Source organism: Protopterus annectens, chromosome 5.part1 (genome assembly GCF_019279795.1).
Source record: "Protopterus annectens isolate FY-2018-M chromosome 5.part1, PAN1.0, whole genome shotgun sequence".
Classification (NCBI taxonomy): Eukaryota; Metazoa; Chordata; order Ceratodontiformes; family Protopteridae; genus Protopterus; species Protopterus annectens.
The window spans coordinates 113,047,387-113,065,372 of NC_056736.1; the positions used below are offsets into that span (position 1 = coordinate 113,047,387).

General features: G+C 43.7%; 1 protein-coding gene across 1 annotated transcript in view; it reads right to left on the bottom strand.

Annotated features, from left to right (window-relative positions):
• The window catches only part of OBI1 (ORC ubiquitin ligase 1), a 955,599-nt gene that overhangs the window by 817,329 nt on the left and 120,284 nt on the right, over window positions 1–17,986 (bottom strand). Inside the window, exon 3 of the mRNA XM_044072919.1 lies at window positions 15,958–16,052. Coding sequence (XP_043928854.1) covers window positions 15,958–16,052 — 95 coding nt within the window. The remainder of the gene's footprint in view (window positions 1–15,957; window positions 16,053–17,986) is intronic.

A 17,986-nucleotide genomic window follows, 5' to 3' on the forward strand; every position in this document is an offset into this window, starting at 1 on the left:
AGTTCTGTATAATTGCATGACAAAGAATTACTTGTATCAATTGCATGTCAATTAATGTCATCAACATTGCATGACTCATTTCTCAAAGAGGGAGGATGTAGAATAGTGCGTGTGTTGTACCTTTAAGAAGCATTTCAGGGACAGCACATGCATATAAATAGCAAGGAATGTGCAAGCTTCAGTGCCTTTTTGAGAGTGCAGCCAGACAGTGAGCATGTATGAGTGTAACAGCTAGTTTGTTTGTAAGTTACCTAAGTTAAAGCTATTAAGCTTCAATCCTGATGTGTTTGTACATAATAAAGCTGCCTGAACAGAACCCATGAATGCTCGTCTATTTTATCCTGACTGGACAAGCGACAATCATCTTAACTCATTCACTCCGGAGCAGCTCAGAAAATGCTGCCTGCTTACTTATTTTATTTATTTATTTTACATTTGATGACCGGGCTAGTCTAACTGGATATATGACCATTTTCAGTAGAGGCCCGGGGAGATAAGCTCCAAGACATGATAAAATACAAATACAAGTACAAACACAAAAAGCAAATATTATAATAAAAATAGCAAATATAATAAAAATAATCAAACAATGGTAACATGTGCAGTAAAGCATAGAGGTTAGCACAGGGCATGCAAAGAGGGCAAGAGTCAAACAGTGCAAATTGAAGGTACAGGGACATCATACAGGTAAAGTCAATAGTAGAGAAAGGAAGTTAGTTGTGCAGTGATGTTACTAAGGATTTACTTAAAAAAAGGTATGTAAAGAGGAGAGAAATAGTGTAAAAAGGGAGACATGAGAAAAATATAATAAGAAGGAAGATGTAACAGTGGATAGTAAGCACAGGATAGGCAAGGTCAAGTTTGAAGAGATAGATGACTAGTCTGGTTTGGTACAGGGGCATAGCCAGTATGATTTGAGGTCAAATTTAAGTCTGTTTTTGAAGAGTGATAAGGAGGCGAGTGAGGAGAGGTCATTAGGGAGAAGATTCCAGGATTTACCTACAGTATTAGAAAGAGAGAATCCCCAGCCCTGTTATTAGATTTAGAGGTGTGTACAAGACGTTTGTGTGATGAGCGTAAGGACTTCAGATTTTTATAGGGGGTGATAAGGCTAGATAAGATAGGAGTATTAGAAGGTTTGTAAAGGATGTTGTGGGCAATGGTTAGTTGGTGAAATGTAATCAGGTGCTGTAGTTCTAACCATCCTAGCTGATTTAGATTTATACAATGGTGTGTTCTAAATGGGTTTCCTGTTGCAAATCTTGTAATGTTATTATAGGATGATTCCAATTTGCTGAAGACAGTCTTGGATAGAGTAGTAAAAATAGGAGAAGCGTAAAGGAGTGTAGAGATCAAATGAGTGTGAGCAATAGTAATTTTGGCAGTAGGAGAAAGGAAGAGTTTAATCCTATAGAGAGTGCCAATTTTTTGTTGACAGTCTTTATAGTACTGTTGATATGGATGTCAAAGTTCAGATTATTGTCGATGGTGACCCCTACTAGTTTGGTGGTAGAGTCTGGAGATATTATAGTACCATTGGTGGATGTCACAGAGAAATGAAGAGGAGAGGACTTTTGAGTAGGAGTGAAGAGGAGGAGTTTGGTTTTCTTTGGGTTCAAAAGAAGGCAACGCTGAGTGAATAAGAAGTTATGTACCTACCATAACGTTCCATGTTAGTTGTCTTCTCTCGCCTTCTTTCTTGCTTGATGGGTTCGGAGCCGATCCTCGGCTCCGACTCGGCACTTGCTAAGCTCGAGAGTCACTTTTACCAGCTCGAGGCAGCCCCATATCCCATGATGCAAGGCGGTAAGTACCCAGATCTCGTTTGATGACAAAGGGCAATAGCACCAAGCATAAAAACACTTCCAAAGGAAGAAAGAAAACTTACAGGATGGAAGAAGGACCAGGTCTGAATGGTCTTCAGCATAATAATTTCTTATAGAAAGGTCTGTCCAGGCCTGGGGAAGGAGGGAGGGTCGCATGAAAGAAGGCGAGAAGACAACTAACATGGAACGTTATGGTAGGTACATAACTTCTTAATGTTAAGTTGTCAATCTCGCCTTCATTCTTGCTTGATGGGACCGCGTCCTAGCACCTCTATCCTGGGTGGCTCAATGGAACAGACTCTTGAGGACTGTAGAGCCAAAACTGGCTCTGTCCCTGGAGGCCAAGTCCAATTTGTAGTGGGAAACAAAGTATGAGGAGTGGCCCAAGTGGCGCTGCACAAATAGTGTCTAAAGGAAGTCTAGCTTGAAAGGCTGTAGAAGTAGCTAAGCTCCTAGTTGAATGTGCTTTAGGTTTTGAGCACAGCTGTTTTCCCCTGAGCAGATAAATTTCAGAGATGACCCAAGAAAGCCATCTAGACAAGGTCACTTTAGAAACAGGAAGGCCTTTCTTATTATCCGCATAGGAAACAAAAAGTTGATCAGATTTCCTAAATTTTTTTGTTCTGTCCAAATAATATCTGAGTTGACTGTGGACATCAAGATAATGTAGTTTTTGTTCGGCTCTGTCTGAATAGTTTGGGAAAAATACAGGGAGATCAATGGATTGATTCAAATTGGTCTTTGAGGCGACCTTAGGCAAAAAGGTCGGATTAGTTCTCAATGATACTCTGTCTTTGTGAAAAACCAAATAGGGGGGTCGAACCGATAGAGCCTGAAGTTCAGACACCCTCTTGGCCGATGTAATAGCCACTAGGAATAAAGTTTTCCAAGAAAGAAATTTCAGGGAACAAGAAACAGCTGGCTCGAAGGGGGGAAGAATCAAGGATGTCAGCACTAAATTTAGATCCCACTGAGGAGGAGGATTCCTGATCGGAGGCTTTAGCAGGAAAATTCCTTTCAAGAAGGCCCTGCAGAGCCTATGGGACATAATATTGTGATCTGCGATCCCAACATGAAAGTTCGAGACAGCAGCCAATTGAACTCTGACTGTGGAAGAAGAGGAGCCTGCATGAAAAATCTCTGCTAAGAAGTCCAGGACTGCCTGAACAGGGGCAGTGAAAGGATCAATACTCTTGGCCTTAGCCCAATAAGAGAAACGTTTCCATTTGCTTGCATAAATCCTCCTGGTAGAGGATTTTAAAGAAGCTACTATGATGTCTCTAACTGGGTTAGAGATCAAAGGAAGCCTGGCTAAGGAAGGAAGTGGAGCAACCATGCTGTGAGGTTGAGAGAAGGGATAGACCGGTGCAGCTGACCGGATTGGTGAATCAGAAGATCTGGCACTGGGTCCAGATGCCACGGCTGCACCAAAAGGTGACGATGGAGGAACGGGAACCAAACTTGTCGAGGCCAGTAAGGGGCAATGAGAATCAATTTGGCTCTCAAACCGGTTGCCTCCTGGATAACTTGAGGATCAGAGGAAATGGAGGAAGGCATAAAGAAGTCCCTGGGGCCAATCCTGGGTCAGAGCGTCTCTGGGGATGGCCTGAAGAGGGAAGAGAGAGAAGAAGTCTGGGCATTTGCTGTTTTGGGGAGTAGCAAAAAGATCGCAACATGGACGACCCCATTCCAGAAAAATCTCTTCCGCTATAGATTGCTTGAGAGACCACTCGTGAGGCATGAGAATAGCTCTGCTCAATCTGTCCGCTACAATGTTGGTTTTCCCAGGGATATGCGTTGCTACCAGAAACCGATGAGAGGAGATTGCCCATTGCCATAGTCTGAGCGCTTCTCGACACAAGGGGTAGGACTTGGTTCCGCCCCGTTTGTTGATATACCAAACTACAGACATGTTATCTGTGTGGACTGCAATTGTCCCTACGGGAAGAAAGTCGTTGAGGGCTTGCAACGTTAAAAGCACTGCTCTCATCTCCAGGACATTTATGTGCAGGTGGTATTCGAACGGCTGCCACGTCCCATGAACCATCCTGCCCTGATAATGACCCCCCCACCCGATCAGGGAGGCATCCGTGGTGATAGTGGCTACCGGGGATGGGGGTACAAAGTGTCTGCCTTGGTGAACCTGGGGAAATGTGATCCACCAAGCAAGATGACCTCTGCAAGTCTGTGTCACCAGAATCTGGTGACGCATTGGAAGTTGTTGGTACGACCACTGTGTGAACAGCATCCACTGAAGAAGGCGCATGTAGAAGCGAGCCAGGGGAAGAAGAGTAATGGCCGCAGCCATGAGGCCTAATACCTTTAGAACCATTCTGGCCTGTACTTTGTTGGCTAGAATGATCCTGACGTGACTTTGAATGTCTGAAACTCTTTGATCTGTAAGGGTAGCTGACATCCGAACAGTGTTTAAGTTTGCGCCTATGAAAGTAATAGACTGGCAGGGCGATAAGGATGACTTTTCGAAGTTTATCGAGATGCCCAAAAGAGTACAAAGCTTTACTGTGTAATCCCTGGCTTGAATAAGCTGATGCCTGGTGGTGGCTGAAAGGAGCCAGTCGTCGAGATACGGAAACACCTGGAATCCTTGACGTCTCAGGTGAGCCGTGACCACTGCCATGCATTTGGTGAACACTCTGGGGGCTGTAGTGAGACCAAAGGGCAGGGCTCTGAACTGGAAATGACTGGACCCCAGCCGAAAGCGGAGAAATCTCCTGGAGCGTCTGTGGATTTTTGTGTGATAGTACGCATCCTGAAGATCTATTGAGCACATCCAGTTGTCCTTCTGTAAGAAGGGCAGAATTGACTGAAGAGTGACCATTCGGAATCCTGTCTTCTTCACAAACTTGTTGAGTCTGCTGAGATCCAATATTGGTCTCCAGTCTCCCGTCTTTTTGGGGACCAAAAAGAACCTTGAGTAGATTCCGGGCTCTGAATGATCTGTCGTAACTGGCTGAATGGCTCTTTTTTGCAGAAGTTTTAAGACTTCTAACTCTGCAATTTCCCTTAGACCGGGTGGTACATCTGGAAGGGAATTTGAGTGATAGAAGGGACTTTCCTCGAAAGGAATTTTGTAACCCTCGGATATGATCGACTGTACCCATCTGTCTTGAGTGAGGGAACGCCAGGCTTCTGGGTACAGCGATAGTCTTCCCCCGACTGCCTCCAAGGATGGACAGCCAGGCAACATCTCAGGGATGCTGAAAGGGCTTGTCAGAGAGAGGCTCTCTGCTTCCCTGGTTTTCTGGACCCCCTCTGCCTCTAGAGCGGCGTCTGTTGTTGTTACCCCCTCTGCCTCTAGGGGTAAACTGACCACGTGAATCCGGCGTGACTCCTTGGGATTTGCGGAACCACATTTTGCCACCCTTCTGTCCTTTGGGGTAAGGTCTAGAAGGGGTGGAAAAATGGACTCCTACGGCAGAAAGAGTCTTGCCGTCCTGCTCACACCTGGTCAAAGTTTCCTTCACTTGAGGGCCAAACAAAGCTGACCCATCAAAGGGAGAATTTGTGAAGGACGCCTTAAAGGGATCTGCAAAGTCACATAGCCGCATCCAGGCTTGGCGTCTAAGGGCCACACCTGTACCTGCGGCCCTACTCGCTCCATCAGCAGCATATGATATTAGCCGCATGGAGGAGTTTGCAATGGAATTAAGGGTTCCTAGCTGCGAAGCAATTTCCTGAGCTCCTGCAGCTGTAGGATCCTGTACAACATCACCTAGCTCCTTAAGGATATCCCTTTGGAGTCTGGTGAAGTGACATAGATAATTCAGCGAACGCATAGCAAAGGTCGCTGAGGAAAACATCCGCTTACCGTACCTATCCATGGTCCTAGAGTCCTTATTAGGAGGATGGACGGGTACGGAAGGATCTGCAGTTCCTTCTTGGTGGCAGCAGCCACCACCATGGCATCAGCGGGGACACCCTTAGTGAGGAATTGCTTATCACACGGGCAGTAATAAATTTTGAAGGCCTCCTAGGGACTGGCTCTACAGAGTCAGGAGCAGCCCACGCCTTCGGGCAATAACTTGCATAAGGGGTCGAAGGCGGAGACACCCAGGAGGTGGAGGGCCGAGATCCAAACGCCTCTAGGTATACTGACTCATCCTCAGAGGGATTATTGGTGGGCCAGTTTCCCCTCTGTTTAAGGAGTTCTAGGATGTCTGAGAAGGAGACATCCTCAGAGGGGGATCTTGGGGATCCCTCTGACTCATCTAAGTCAGTATCTGAAGTGATAGACTCGGGGGAGTCTATATGTTTCCTCTTACAAGTCCTCTTTCTAGGATCATCTCCCGAAACATCAGGAGAATCCTCGGAAGAGGGGGATATTCCCAATGGGGAAACCTGAGGCGGAGGATCTCTGGGTCCTGTAGCAAGAGAAGTGGCAGAGATGTCAACAGGCACTACAGAGGGAGGAGCTAAGGGAACAGACTGCTGGCTGATACCAGTGGCCAGCACACTCTTCATCACCTCGAATGCTCCCCTCCCAGGCAGGTCCGAGAGAACCCGTTCCGAAGAGCTAGGAACTCCAGGGACCACCGAAAGGGAAGTCTCCGATGCAGATATCGGAGCCGAGCTCACCAAGGCCGAGGCTCCAAGGGAAAGAGCGGATTCGGACAAGGGTCCGATGCCACTCACCCCCTCGGAGGAGACCATGGAAGCCCGGCCACCGAATCCCTCTAAGGAAGGTCTCGAAGAGGAGATAAGAGTAGAGGCTGAAGGAACAGAAGGGGGTATCTGTCCCTCAGCCGTAGCAGTAACCATTCCCGAAGACTCCAACTCCAAGCTCTGGGGTAGAGTTGAAGGAGGAACTGCAACAGGGTGTGGACCAATAGTCGTCTGTTGAGACGGACTATGTAACATTTGGGCCAGTGCCTGTGACTTAAGTAATCTACTGACCACTCTCTCTAAGTCATGGTCAGAAAGCCTGAATGACCTTGAAGATCGGCTACGATGGCTCCGTTCCGAGAGGAGAGGTGAAGCCGGAGCCGAAAGTATCGGCTCCAAGGAAGGAGACCTAGACCTCTTCCTCGAAGGAGCCATCGGAACCGATGAAACTATTGAACCTGTCGGAGCCGACAACTTATCGGAGCCGACAGGTGTTCTCGATGCATCGGCTCCAGCCGGAGCCGATACAGCCACAAAAGTAACGGTGTCGGAGCCGATCGGAGCCGACACCGATGCCTGAGCCACATGGTGGTCGGAACCGATCGGAGCAGACACCGAAGTGGTCGATGCAGAATCGGCACCGATAGCCATCGGTGCCGAAGTCTTAGTTAAGCCAGAATCGGCTCCAGCCGGAGCCGATCTCGACTCAGAACGAGTCGAAGCCGAGGCCGCAGGCTTTGACACAGAAGCCTGGGCCTTGGAAGACTTGGCAGTCTTGGGTGGAGCCGACTTAGCCGGAGAGCCCTCCGGCTTAAGAAGGCCCCTCAATATTAACTTATTTCTTCTTTTCTGCAGGACTCTCTGGCTGAAAGAATGACATATAGCACAGGAGTCCTGCAGGTGAAGAGGCCCCAGGCAATACAGGCAAGAAGTGTGACCATCTGTCAGAGACATCTTCTGACAGCACGAGTCACACTTCTTAAAGCCTGAGACCCTTTCTTTAGACATGGTGTAACACAAGCACACACACACCAGTCAAAGAATTTAAATTAAATATACCAAAAAGGTATAACTAGAAAACACACACACCCTAACAGGGGGGGGATGGGATGGGTAAAAGTCTGACTAAAAAAATAAGAAGAGACAGGGAATTTTCTGTCAGAAAATGTTTAAAACTAAATTAAAACTAACAATAAAGGGTTTTTTTTGTTAAAGGGGCTAAAATAGCAAAGTAGCAAATCACTTACCAGGAGCTGGTAAAAGGAGGACCTCATCAGCGAAGCGGCAAACGAGATCTGGGTACTTACCGCCTTGCATCATGGGATATGGGGCTGCCTCGAGCTGGTAAAAGTGACTCTCGAGCTTAGCAAGTGCCGAGTCGGAGCCGAGGATCGGCTCCGAACCCATCAAGCAAGAATGAAGGCGAGATTGACAACTTAACATCCATTGTTCAACTATGTTGAATACCTTCTGGGTGAGAGAGTGAAGGTCATGGGAGGATGTAGCTGAGCATAATAGTGTGGAGTCGTCAGCATATTGTATGCAAGTGGCTTGGGGGATAGCTAGATGAAAATCATTTATAAATATGGAAAAGAGGAGAGGTCCAAGTATGGACCCCTGAGGGATACCTAAAGTAACAGGTAGATGGGTGGATAGAGTGTAATGCCATAGTACAGCTTGCTGTCGTTTGTCAAGGGAGGATTGGAACCATTTTATGGAAAGTGGGTCTAATGACAGAGATTTTAGTAGGTTTATGAGAAACTGGTGGTTTACCATGTCAAATGCTTTAGACAGGTCGATAAATAGAGCATTAGAAAGATTATTCAGGTTTCATTGCTTGTTAATGTAATCAGTAAAGGAAAGGAGGGCAGTGGTAGTGCTGTGTGAGGGTCTGAAACCATGTTGACAGTTGGAAAGTACATTTTTTCAATTAAGTGGTGGAGTAATTGCCTGTGGATACATTTCTTCATAATCTTAGCTAAAGGAGAGAGTAGGGCAATAGTTTGATAGCTCAGTGGAGTGTCCACCTTTATGCAGGGGAATAACATGGGAGACTTTCCATAAGATGGGGATGTGACCTTCGCTTATAGTTCTATTGATCAGTATGGAAATAGGGTAGGCAATAGCCTTGGATGATAACTGTAGAAATTCAGAAGGCAGTAGGTCTGCAGAAGGAGAGCATATTTTCAGTTGATTCAAAAGGTTTTGAATAAGTGTGGTTGGGACAGGTTTGAACTGAAAAGGAGGGGGTGGGGTTGAGGTGTATGAAGGTAGTGTGAAGGTATTAGGTGATAGTTGACTAGCTAGTGTTTGGATAGCATCTGTAAAGAAGGTGTAAGCTGTATGGATGGGGGTTTTCTGGTCTGTATTTTGAGGGTTTGGTGTGGTGGACTGACCTGGGTGGAATAACTGCTTAATGTTAGCCCAGAATTTTTGTGGGTTGTTGTGATTAGGTTGTTGAAATTGTAAGTAGTAGTTTTGTTTATCAGAAAGTATGGCCTTAGTGTCATTTCAAAGTTGTCTAAAGGTTTGTTGGTCTAAAGGTTTTTAGTCATTCTCCATTTGGCCCAATTTTTATTTCCACCATAGGAACAACAGTGCAGTCTGACCTTATTTTCAGACAATCCATTTGTAATACCATAAAAAAACAAATGCTCATAACTCTTTAACCATAAGAGCTAGACTAAAAATGTAAATGCGAAAGTTGTTCAGCAGACACTGACCTTTCTAACAGTGTAAATGTTGATCGTGTGTATCTAAGTCATTATTACATATTTGCCAAGGAATGCTAATATTGTGCATATTTTGTACCTTTTTGGTACAACAAATCACAATATCTTGATGAATGTACCATGTGGACTCATACAATTTGTAATTAATTTGTTTGTATGAATGTCAGCTTTAAATGATACAGTAAAGTAAATAGCGCGCCGTGTTAATGCGTCTCTCTCTAGTATCATAACATAGTTAGGTAGGGGGTTTGAATCCTGTAAACAGTGTATGTGTGCAATTTACTTTGAGAGGTGTTCCCTACTCTGCTTATGCTGTGTTGATGAGGTCATAACAAGGCAGAAATATGGGTTGGGAGGGTGGCCTAATGGTTAAGGTGTTTGCCTTGCAAGCACAAGGTGCAGGGTTTGAGTCTCACAAGGGATAATTGGCTAGGCTTAAAATGGCTCGCAAGGGCAGTTAGCTTAGTACTAATCTATGAACCTATGAATCTATGAACCATTACTGTGTGATGCTCTGTTACGGAGATATTCACAGAAACATGATTATTATATTTCTCATAATTCGCAAATAAAGCATAATATCTCATCAGTTGAAATGGACAGACACTACATATCAGTGTGGCTCAATGTCAGCTTCAAAACGATGCCTCATTTGTGTCGTCACCGTGCTCCTTCGCAAAGATATGTGCATAATAATGAGAAACATTGCAAATGTATAATTTTCATAACCTACAAGATTAAACAAACTGTGATATCTGTGCACGTGTACAGCATACAAACAGTTCTTTAACCATGTTGTAATGAGTAATACTGTCTTCAAAATGAGGTATTACTTGGGACATTGACATGCTCCCTTGCAAAGTTATTTACCAAAATATGTAAATAAAAAAAAAAATCATAATTTCCATATACTAGGTCCTAAAAAAATTGAAATCTGTACATGTGTACCGCATACAGCTACAGTTCGATTCCTGCATCAGATGCTGTCTCTTCTTTAATGACATCAGGCCGTCAGGGGTATAAAACATGCAGCCGACGCAATTACATCAGTTTTTCTTGCCCCAGATGTCAGGTACCTCCACAATGGGAAGCAATTATATGTTAAGGTACACCCCCATCTAAAAGCAAATACACCAGAAAGCTTAATTACACCAAACAAGAAAGAGGTAGAGCCAAGAGAAGTCAGGGGGCTGGAGGGCAGCTAAAGTACAGTTGTGTACACCTTCCATAAATGTAGATGTTAAGAGTGTCTTCACTGTTGCAGTCATAACTGTAGGGTTCTCCCCTGCCGGCAGGCAGCCCTCGGTCGGCCAGAATCCCAAAGTCTGGGTCTGGCGTCGGCTGTTCAACCATGCTCCCTGACGTCAGAGCGCCAGGAGTACAAAGCTGACAACCGACGCCATCTTCTCCAGTTTTTCTTGCCCCAGATGTCAGGAGTCCCAAAATGAAAAAGGTCCCATAACCTTTGCAAATACACCTCAGAAGAATGGTGAAAAAAGGAACTACACAAAAGTAAACATAAGAGGGGACAGGAGGGAGGGAAACCCAGACTGCAACAGTGAAGACACTCGAACATCTACATTTATGGTAGGTGTACACAACTGTACTATGTTCATCGTGTTTTACTGTTGCAGTCATAACTGTAGGGTAGAATCCCAAAGCTGAAAGAAAGGGAGCTGGTCATAAAGAAGAAGGGGCGGCTAGAAGGCCCTGCAAGACTGCAGAGGCAAAGCCTGCCCTAGACTTAAGAGTAGAGAGGTAAACTGTAGTGCTTAGAGAAAGTATGCACTGAACTCCAAGTTGCAGCTTCCAAAATGTCTTTGGTAGGAACTCCCCTGAGGAAGGCCGCAGAAGTGGCAGCTGCTCTGGTGGAATGAGCCCGTATACTCCCTGGAATTTGCTTTCCATGGTGTGAATAACAAAATCTGATTCCATGAGCAATCCATTTAGAAATGGTCTGTTTTGAAATGGCTTTACCTTGGGAACTTGAAGCATAAGAAACAAACAATTGTTCTGATTTTCTGATGTCCTTGGTTCTGTCCAGGTAAAAACGTAGTTGTCTGTGTACATCCAAGGAATGTAAGATCCTTTCCCCTTTATTTTGAGGAGTGGGGACAAAGGTTGGCAAGTGGATAGTTTGATTTAAAGCCACTTTGGAAACCACCTTAGGCATGAAGGTAGGATTAGTCCTCAAAGATACCCTGTCTTGATGAAAAATAATATAAGGTTCCACAGCCATAAGAGCTTGTAACTCTGAAACTCTCCTGGCAGAGGTTAGGGCTAACAAGATAGCTGTCTTCCAGGATAAAAACTTGATGTCAGGAGAGGCAGCAGCCACAAAAGGAGACAAGGTTAGTTTTTCCAAAACATAGTTGAGATCCCAAGCAGGAATGGGAGGAGATCTAGGAGGTCTTAAGTTCTTAGCTCCTCTAAGAAACTGCCTCATGAGCTGGTGGGAAAAGATGGGAGGGTCTGTGTTATAATGAACAGAAATAGCAGGGGCATGTATCTTAATGGAAGAGAAAGAGACCCTTATGCAAGAGATCTGTCAAGTAAAGTAAAATTAAGGTAATGTTAGGAAGAAGAGGATCAGAATCCTGAGCCTGCATCCAGGAACAAAATCTTTTCCATTTTCCTGCATAAGATTTTCTAGTGCTAGGACGTCTGGCTTCTAAAATGACATCCATAACTTGCTTGGGTAGGAAAGAAGAAATCAAAGGCCTTGGAATAACCAGGCCGCCAGGCTGAGAGTTCTGACATGAGAGTGTAGAACCTGACCCTGATGTTGGGACAGAAGGTTCGGAGACTGAGGTAAAACACAAGGGGGCTCCAGACATAGGTTTTTTAGAGTTGGATACCAAAACTGCTGAGGCCAATTTGGAGCCAGCAAGATTATCATCTTGGGCTTGTCCTGTTTTATCTTCAATAAGACCCGTGGAAGAAGAGGAAGGGGCGGAAAGGCATATCCCGAGAGGTTCCTCCAACTGAATGACAGGGCATCCACTTTGGCTTCTCTGTGGAAAGACCTGGTGCAAAAATTCTGTAGTTCATGATTGAGATGGGATGCAAAGAGGTCTATGTGAGGACATCCCCAGACTGCTGTTATCATCCTGAATATTTTGGTGTCCAGCATCCACTCGTGTGGATCCGAAAGGTTTCTGCTCAGACTGTCTGCCAGGAAGTTTTGTTTCCCTGGTAGAAACTGAGCTTGAAGATCCAGATTGCAAGTTAGAGCTGTGTTCCATAGATCCATGGCTAGTCTGCAAAGGGGGTAGGAATGAGATCCCCCTTGCTTGTTTATGTACCACATAACTGTGGTGTTGTCTGTCCGTATTAGTAGTTGTCCTGGTTGTAAAAGATTCCTGAAGGCCAATACAGCTTTCTGAACGGCTAACATTTCCTTTAAATTTATATGCAGGTGCTTCTGATCCTTTGTCCAAAGGCCCTGCAGACAGTTGCCCTGAAAATGGGCTCCCCAAGCATAATCTGAGGCGTCCGTGGTTAGAATCGGTGTGGCAGGAGGCAGACGGAAGGGTTTCCCTTTGTTTAGAGCACATGCCCTGGACCACCAAAGAAATTCCTTTTGAAGGCAAGGAAGGACGGAGATCAGTATATGTCTAAACTGTGGCAATGCTGAGACCATATATGTCTAAACTGTGGCAATGCTGAGACCATACACTTTTTAGGTACCACTGTATTTTCCTCATGTGTAGTCTTGCATATGGTACGAGAAGGATGCAGGAGGCCATGTAACCCAAAGCCTGCAGGAATTTCCTTGCAGATAGTTGAGTTAAAGTTGCCAAGGTTTTGAAAGTTGCAGCCAGCTGTAATTGTTTTTCAGATGTCAGAAATGCCATCTGGGTTGTGGTGTTTAGAAGAGCACCCAGAAAAGTTATCTGTTGTGATGGTGTCAAATTTGACTTTTTTATGTTTACAGAGAATCCCAGGAACTTGAGGAGGTTCTGTACAAATTCTAGATGCTGGAGTAAGACATCCTTGCTGTCTGCCTGAATTAGACAATCGTCAAGATAAGGGTAAATTTGAATTCCCTTGAGTCTGCAGTAAGCTACTACTGGAGCCAGGCATTTGGTGAAGACCCTGGGCACAGTAGACAATCCAAAGGGCAGCGCAGAGAATTGAAAGTGCCTCGATCCGGCCTTGAACCAGAGGTATTTTCTGCGATCCTGCCTGATGGGAATGTGTAAATATGCCTCCTTTAAATCCAAAGTTACCATCCATGCATCTTAGGACAGCATTGGAAGTAGCTGCTGTAGAGTAAGCATCTTGAATCTTGGAATCTCTAGAAAGGTGTTCAAGACCGACAGATCCAGAATGGGTCTCCATGAGTTTTTCTTCCTTGGGACTAGAAAGAGCCTTGAGTAAAAAAACTTTTCCCATCTCTGAAAGTGGAACCAGTTCTATGGCATTCATAGCCAAAAGAGCTTCCACCTGGTTTAAGGCCTTCGTCCATTGATGTTTTGGAAGGTCTGGCCATCCGCTTGGCCTTGGCAAGGTATGAAAATGGAATTTGTAACCTCTTAAAACCACATCCAAAACCCACTTGTCTTGGGTTGAGTCCAATTTTGATAAAAAAGAGAGAGTTTTCCTCCGAGAGGGGCTTCCAGGCAAGAAGTTCCTGTAGCCCAACAGAGGGAGTCATTGAGTTTGTTTCCTTTGAGTTTGTGACCTGTCCTCTCCTCCCTAGGGGTGGAAGCAGTCCACTGTCTTGGTCTATAAGAAGCTTGTGTTTGAGGCCTTCCTCTGGAGCGTCTATATCTACCCCTCTGAGGCCTGTCTGAAGTGGGAAAGGACCAATTTTTTGAAGGCCAATTCCTGCTAAATCTAGGTGGCTGTACTTGTAAGAAATCTTTAACTGTTTGCATGGATTTTGCCTTATCCTCCATCTTTTAATCACCTCTTCAGCTTTTGATCCAAACAAAACATTATGCTGAACAGGAGCATCCAATAATTTAGCTTTTACTTGTTCAGGCAAATTTTGTTCCTTTAGCCATGCATGCCTTCTAATGACTGTGCGGAGGCAGCCCTACAAGAAGCCTCCAAGGCATCAAATCCACAGTGTAAACCATGCTTCCCAACTTGTTCAGTGGCATGCAATAAGTCATGTAATTCCTTATCATCTGCACAGGCAGAAATGGAAGTAAGCTTTTGTTTTAAAACAGACAAGATAAATTGCTGGTATTTCAGCATATGAAACTGACAGTTTAAAGCCCTAATGGACAAAGTAGCAGAAGTGTACACCTTTTTGCCCCATCTTTCTAAGGATCGAGAATCCTTTTCAGTAGGAATGGGATTTTTGGCAGAAGTGGCCTTAACTCCCTTAGGACCCTGAGAAATGGTTTCAGGGTCAGCAGAAGGGTTCGTGCATAAAAACTGGTGGGAATCAGGAACCCTGTAATATCTATCAGGCTTAACAGGAGCAGGAGGAAAAGAGTCAGGGGTTAAGTTAGCCTTCGAAAAGGCATCATCCACAATATCCAAAACAGGAGAAATAGCCAGGGGGTCTATGTTGGGGAAGAAGAAGAAAATCCCTCAGTCTTTTCTTAGATTCCGAATACTCCTGTCCTTCCCAATGGAAATGTTCCCTCATTTCAGGCAAAGTTTCCCCAAAAGAGAAATCCTCAGGGGGAGAAGCTGAAGGAATGGATTCCTCAGCATCAGAATCCTCATAAGGAGGGAAAGAATATTCCTGGTCAGAAGAAGAAAAGTACAGTTTTGTATCTACCATAAATGTAGATGTTCGAGTGCTAATACAGCTACAGTAATCACAGATGGGGTTTTCAGCCGTCAGGCGGTCCCTCGGTCGGCCGAATTCCAAAGTCTTGGTCCGGCGTCGGTTGTCGTCGCTTACTCTTCTGACGTCAGTAAGGCCAGAGTATATAAGACACACAGACGCATAGGTAACACCTCCAGCACTAGAAATTATTAAACCTTTCAAAATCAGCTTGTTCTTTCTGTTCTAGCTTAAAAAGAATTACAAATTTTATGTTTATTTTTAACATGTTCCTCACAGAGACAGACAGCACAAGATGCATCTGTCATGAGGAAAAATCTTATAATTGTATTTAGTTTACTTTTTAAATGCTTTGCATCCATAACTGCTAGAAACAAACTGGCAAAAACTGCAAAATGTAAAATCATACTGACAATAAAAAATAATTTCTGAAGCAGAAGCTAAAATAGCAACACCAGTGTTCAATACTAAACACACACTAACTGGCTATGCATGGGTAACCTCTGAAAGAAAACAATACAAAGAAAAAGCAACATTTTCTCTTTATACGAAAGTAACAAAGAATAATTAGTAATGTATGCCAGAAAAAGGCAAGTCCTGTGCAGTAGTAGGGAAGGAGGAGTTCAAAAAAAAATAAAATGGTGAAATATGCCTTTCCTGTGAGCAGTTTGTGAACAAATCTTTCCTATGTGTAGCTTGGTTAAAAAGGTTGCAAATCAAGAAACTACTAAACATATGCAAACCTTCAAAAATTTTTCATACAAATCTCCAAAAAAGATGAGAAAGTGAAGTAGACTGGGAAGTTTTTCTCTGCTGCACAACTGATGACTGGCAGAAGAGCTTTGGAAAGGAAGCTAGTTGGCAGGGCATTATGCATAAAGGAAGGAGTTAGCCTGGAAAAGTTTTGTATACCAAGCTGACAAAACCTGTAGTTTCACCCTACTGGTTTAGGAGGGTGGACTTCCACCTCCCAAACCTTTTTTTTCTGTTAACTTAATAATAAAATAATATACAGCATTTTTACCTCATACTCCCTCTGCAGCAGTTCAAGTCTTGCTTTGCGGAGATGTTTCCTGATTAAAGGACTAGAGTAACTGTCACTTTCGCTTTCTCCACCTCCTAAAAACAAAGAAACCCAAAAACAATAACTGGAGCCAAGAATTATGCCAGCAAAATGCCTTTTGAATAGGTAGTTTCCGAAATAAAACATTTAGTGTCAGCTTATAATGCAATTTCATTACACTAGAAACGGCTGAAGCATGGCTATTATCATCTATAACCATTTAAAAAAAATCTAAAACATTACTATTGGAAGCATTATCCATATCATAAAATATAAGATATACCAGTAACTGAAATTCCAAGACTCGTTACTTTGAGTCCTAGAATAGTAAAAACTGAATGACCAAAAATAAAGATTTCACTCCGAGGTTGCTGCTCCTTGGAATATTTATTTTTCTCTGAGGTACAGCAATCTGCAGTTGGTATACATTCAGGTGGTGTGGGAGACCAGTAGAGGGTTTGCCACTGCAAAAACACAATTTTAAAAGAAAAAAAGCAATGTTTAACATTCACTGTTCCTCTGTTTTCAGACCCCCCCCCCCAGTCATTCCAGGATTCATTTTTTAGGAGTCTCGACATTTAAAAAGGGAGCCACTTACGACATAATTCAGTCAGGGTCATTTCAAATAATCCTGGAAAGATTATGAATTAGGAATAGATAGCATTTCTCAAAATTATTATTTCATCCCGTGCAAGTCTCAGTAAGTTGCATAACAGAATAAAGCACGGATTCCTACATGAAAAAACAGTGACATCTCTGCGGAGTGTCTCCTGATAATATATTGTCACATGAAGAAGTAAATTCGAAGAACCAGGACCTCTGCTGAATACATTTGCATTATTCCAGGAAGACATATTCATTATGAAAAAAAAATACATGCAGTTCAGCTTGGTAGCAGGCACTATGCTTAGTTACAGTGCAACTGTACACACAAGTCATTTCCATAACTGTGGGAGAGAAAGCATCACTGTTCATTTAGACAACAGTTAAAAAGTATAGTTTTGCAAGTAAACCTATCACAACAGTAAATGTTCAAAGTGATCACTTCTGCACTAGCCTTAGCTATATGGGTTATATCCTGCAGATGACATAACAGAGGGTACCTTCCATGCGTCCCGTCCAAACCACTAGCTTGGCTAAGTTGACTATAGGTCAGGTTTAGGCACCATGGCCTTCATAGTTTTCAATCTGAGACAGGGCTGTTGAGCCCTGAGAAGACACTGCTAGGAAAAGAAAATAAATCATGTTGACACCCTAGCATAAAAAACACAAAAATAATGCAGGGCTACTGCAGCAATGATCACATGAACGTCTACAATGTAAGTTTACTTACATAGCTGTACTATGTTCATCATGATCACTACTACAGTACCCTTAACTATAAGGGTAGATTACCTTAGGTTAAAATAACTAAGGGGTAAGGGTCAAGTAGCTCCTGCAGAACTGTCCCAGACCTAGAGAAGGAATTCAATTATAGTATTTTGTAACAGTATGCACAGAGGAACAGGTTGTTGCTTCTTTAATACATCTAGAGTCCAGTCCTTTCCAAAAAGGCACAGATGAAGTCAAGGTCCTGGTAGAGTGAGCCTTTTCCCTGCCTGGAGTAGTTTTGCTGTGGTTAGAATAACAGAAGGTAATAGCCTGGGACAACAGTTTGAAAATGTTTTACTTTGATATAGACTGCCCCCCCACCCCCACCCCCTTCTTACCTTCACAAGAAATGAACAAATGACCAGAAATTCTAAAAGACTTAGTTCTGTCAAATCAGTACTAGAGTTGTCTGGGGACATCCAAGGTATGAAGAATCCTCTCCCAATCTTATATTTTGAGTTCTGGAAAGAAAACAGGGAGATGGACAGATTGGCTTAAGGTTAGGCTTAATAGCCTAAAGTGTGCCAATAGAGAATGCATAAACATGCTAGATATAACAAGGACGCACCCACATACAAACGCTTATGCATGTGCCTTTTTTTATTAATCTCTTTTGAAA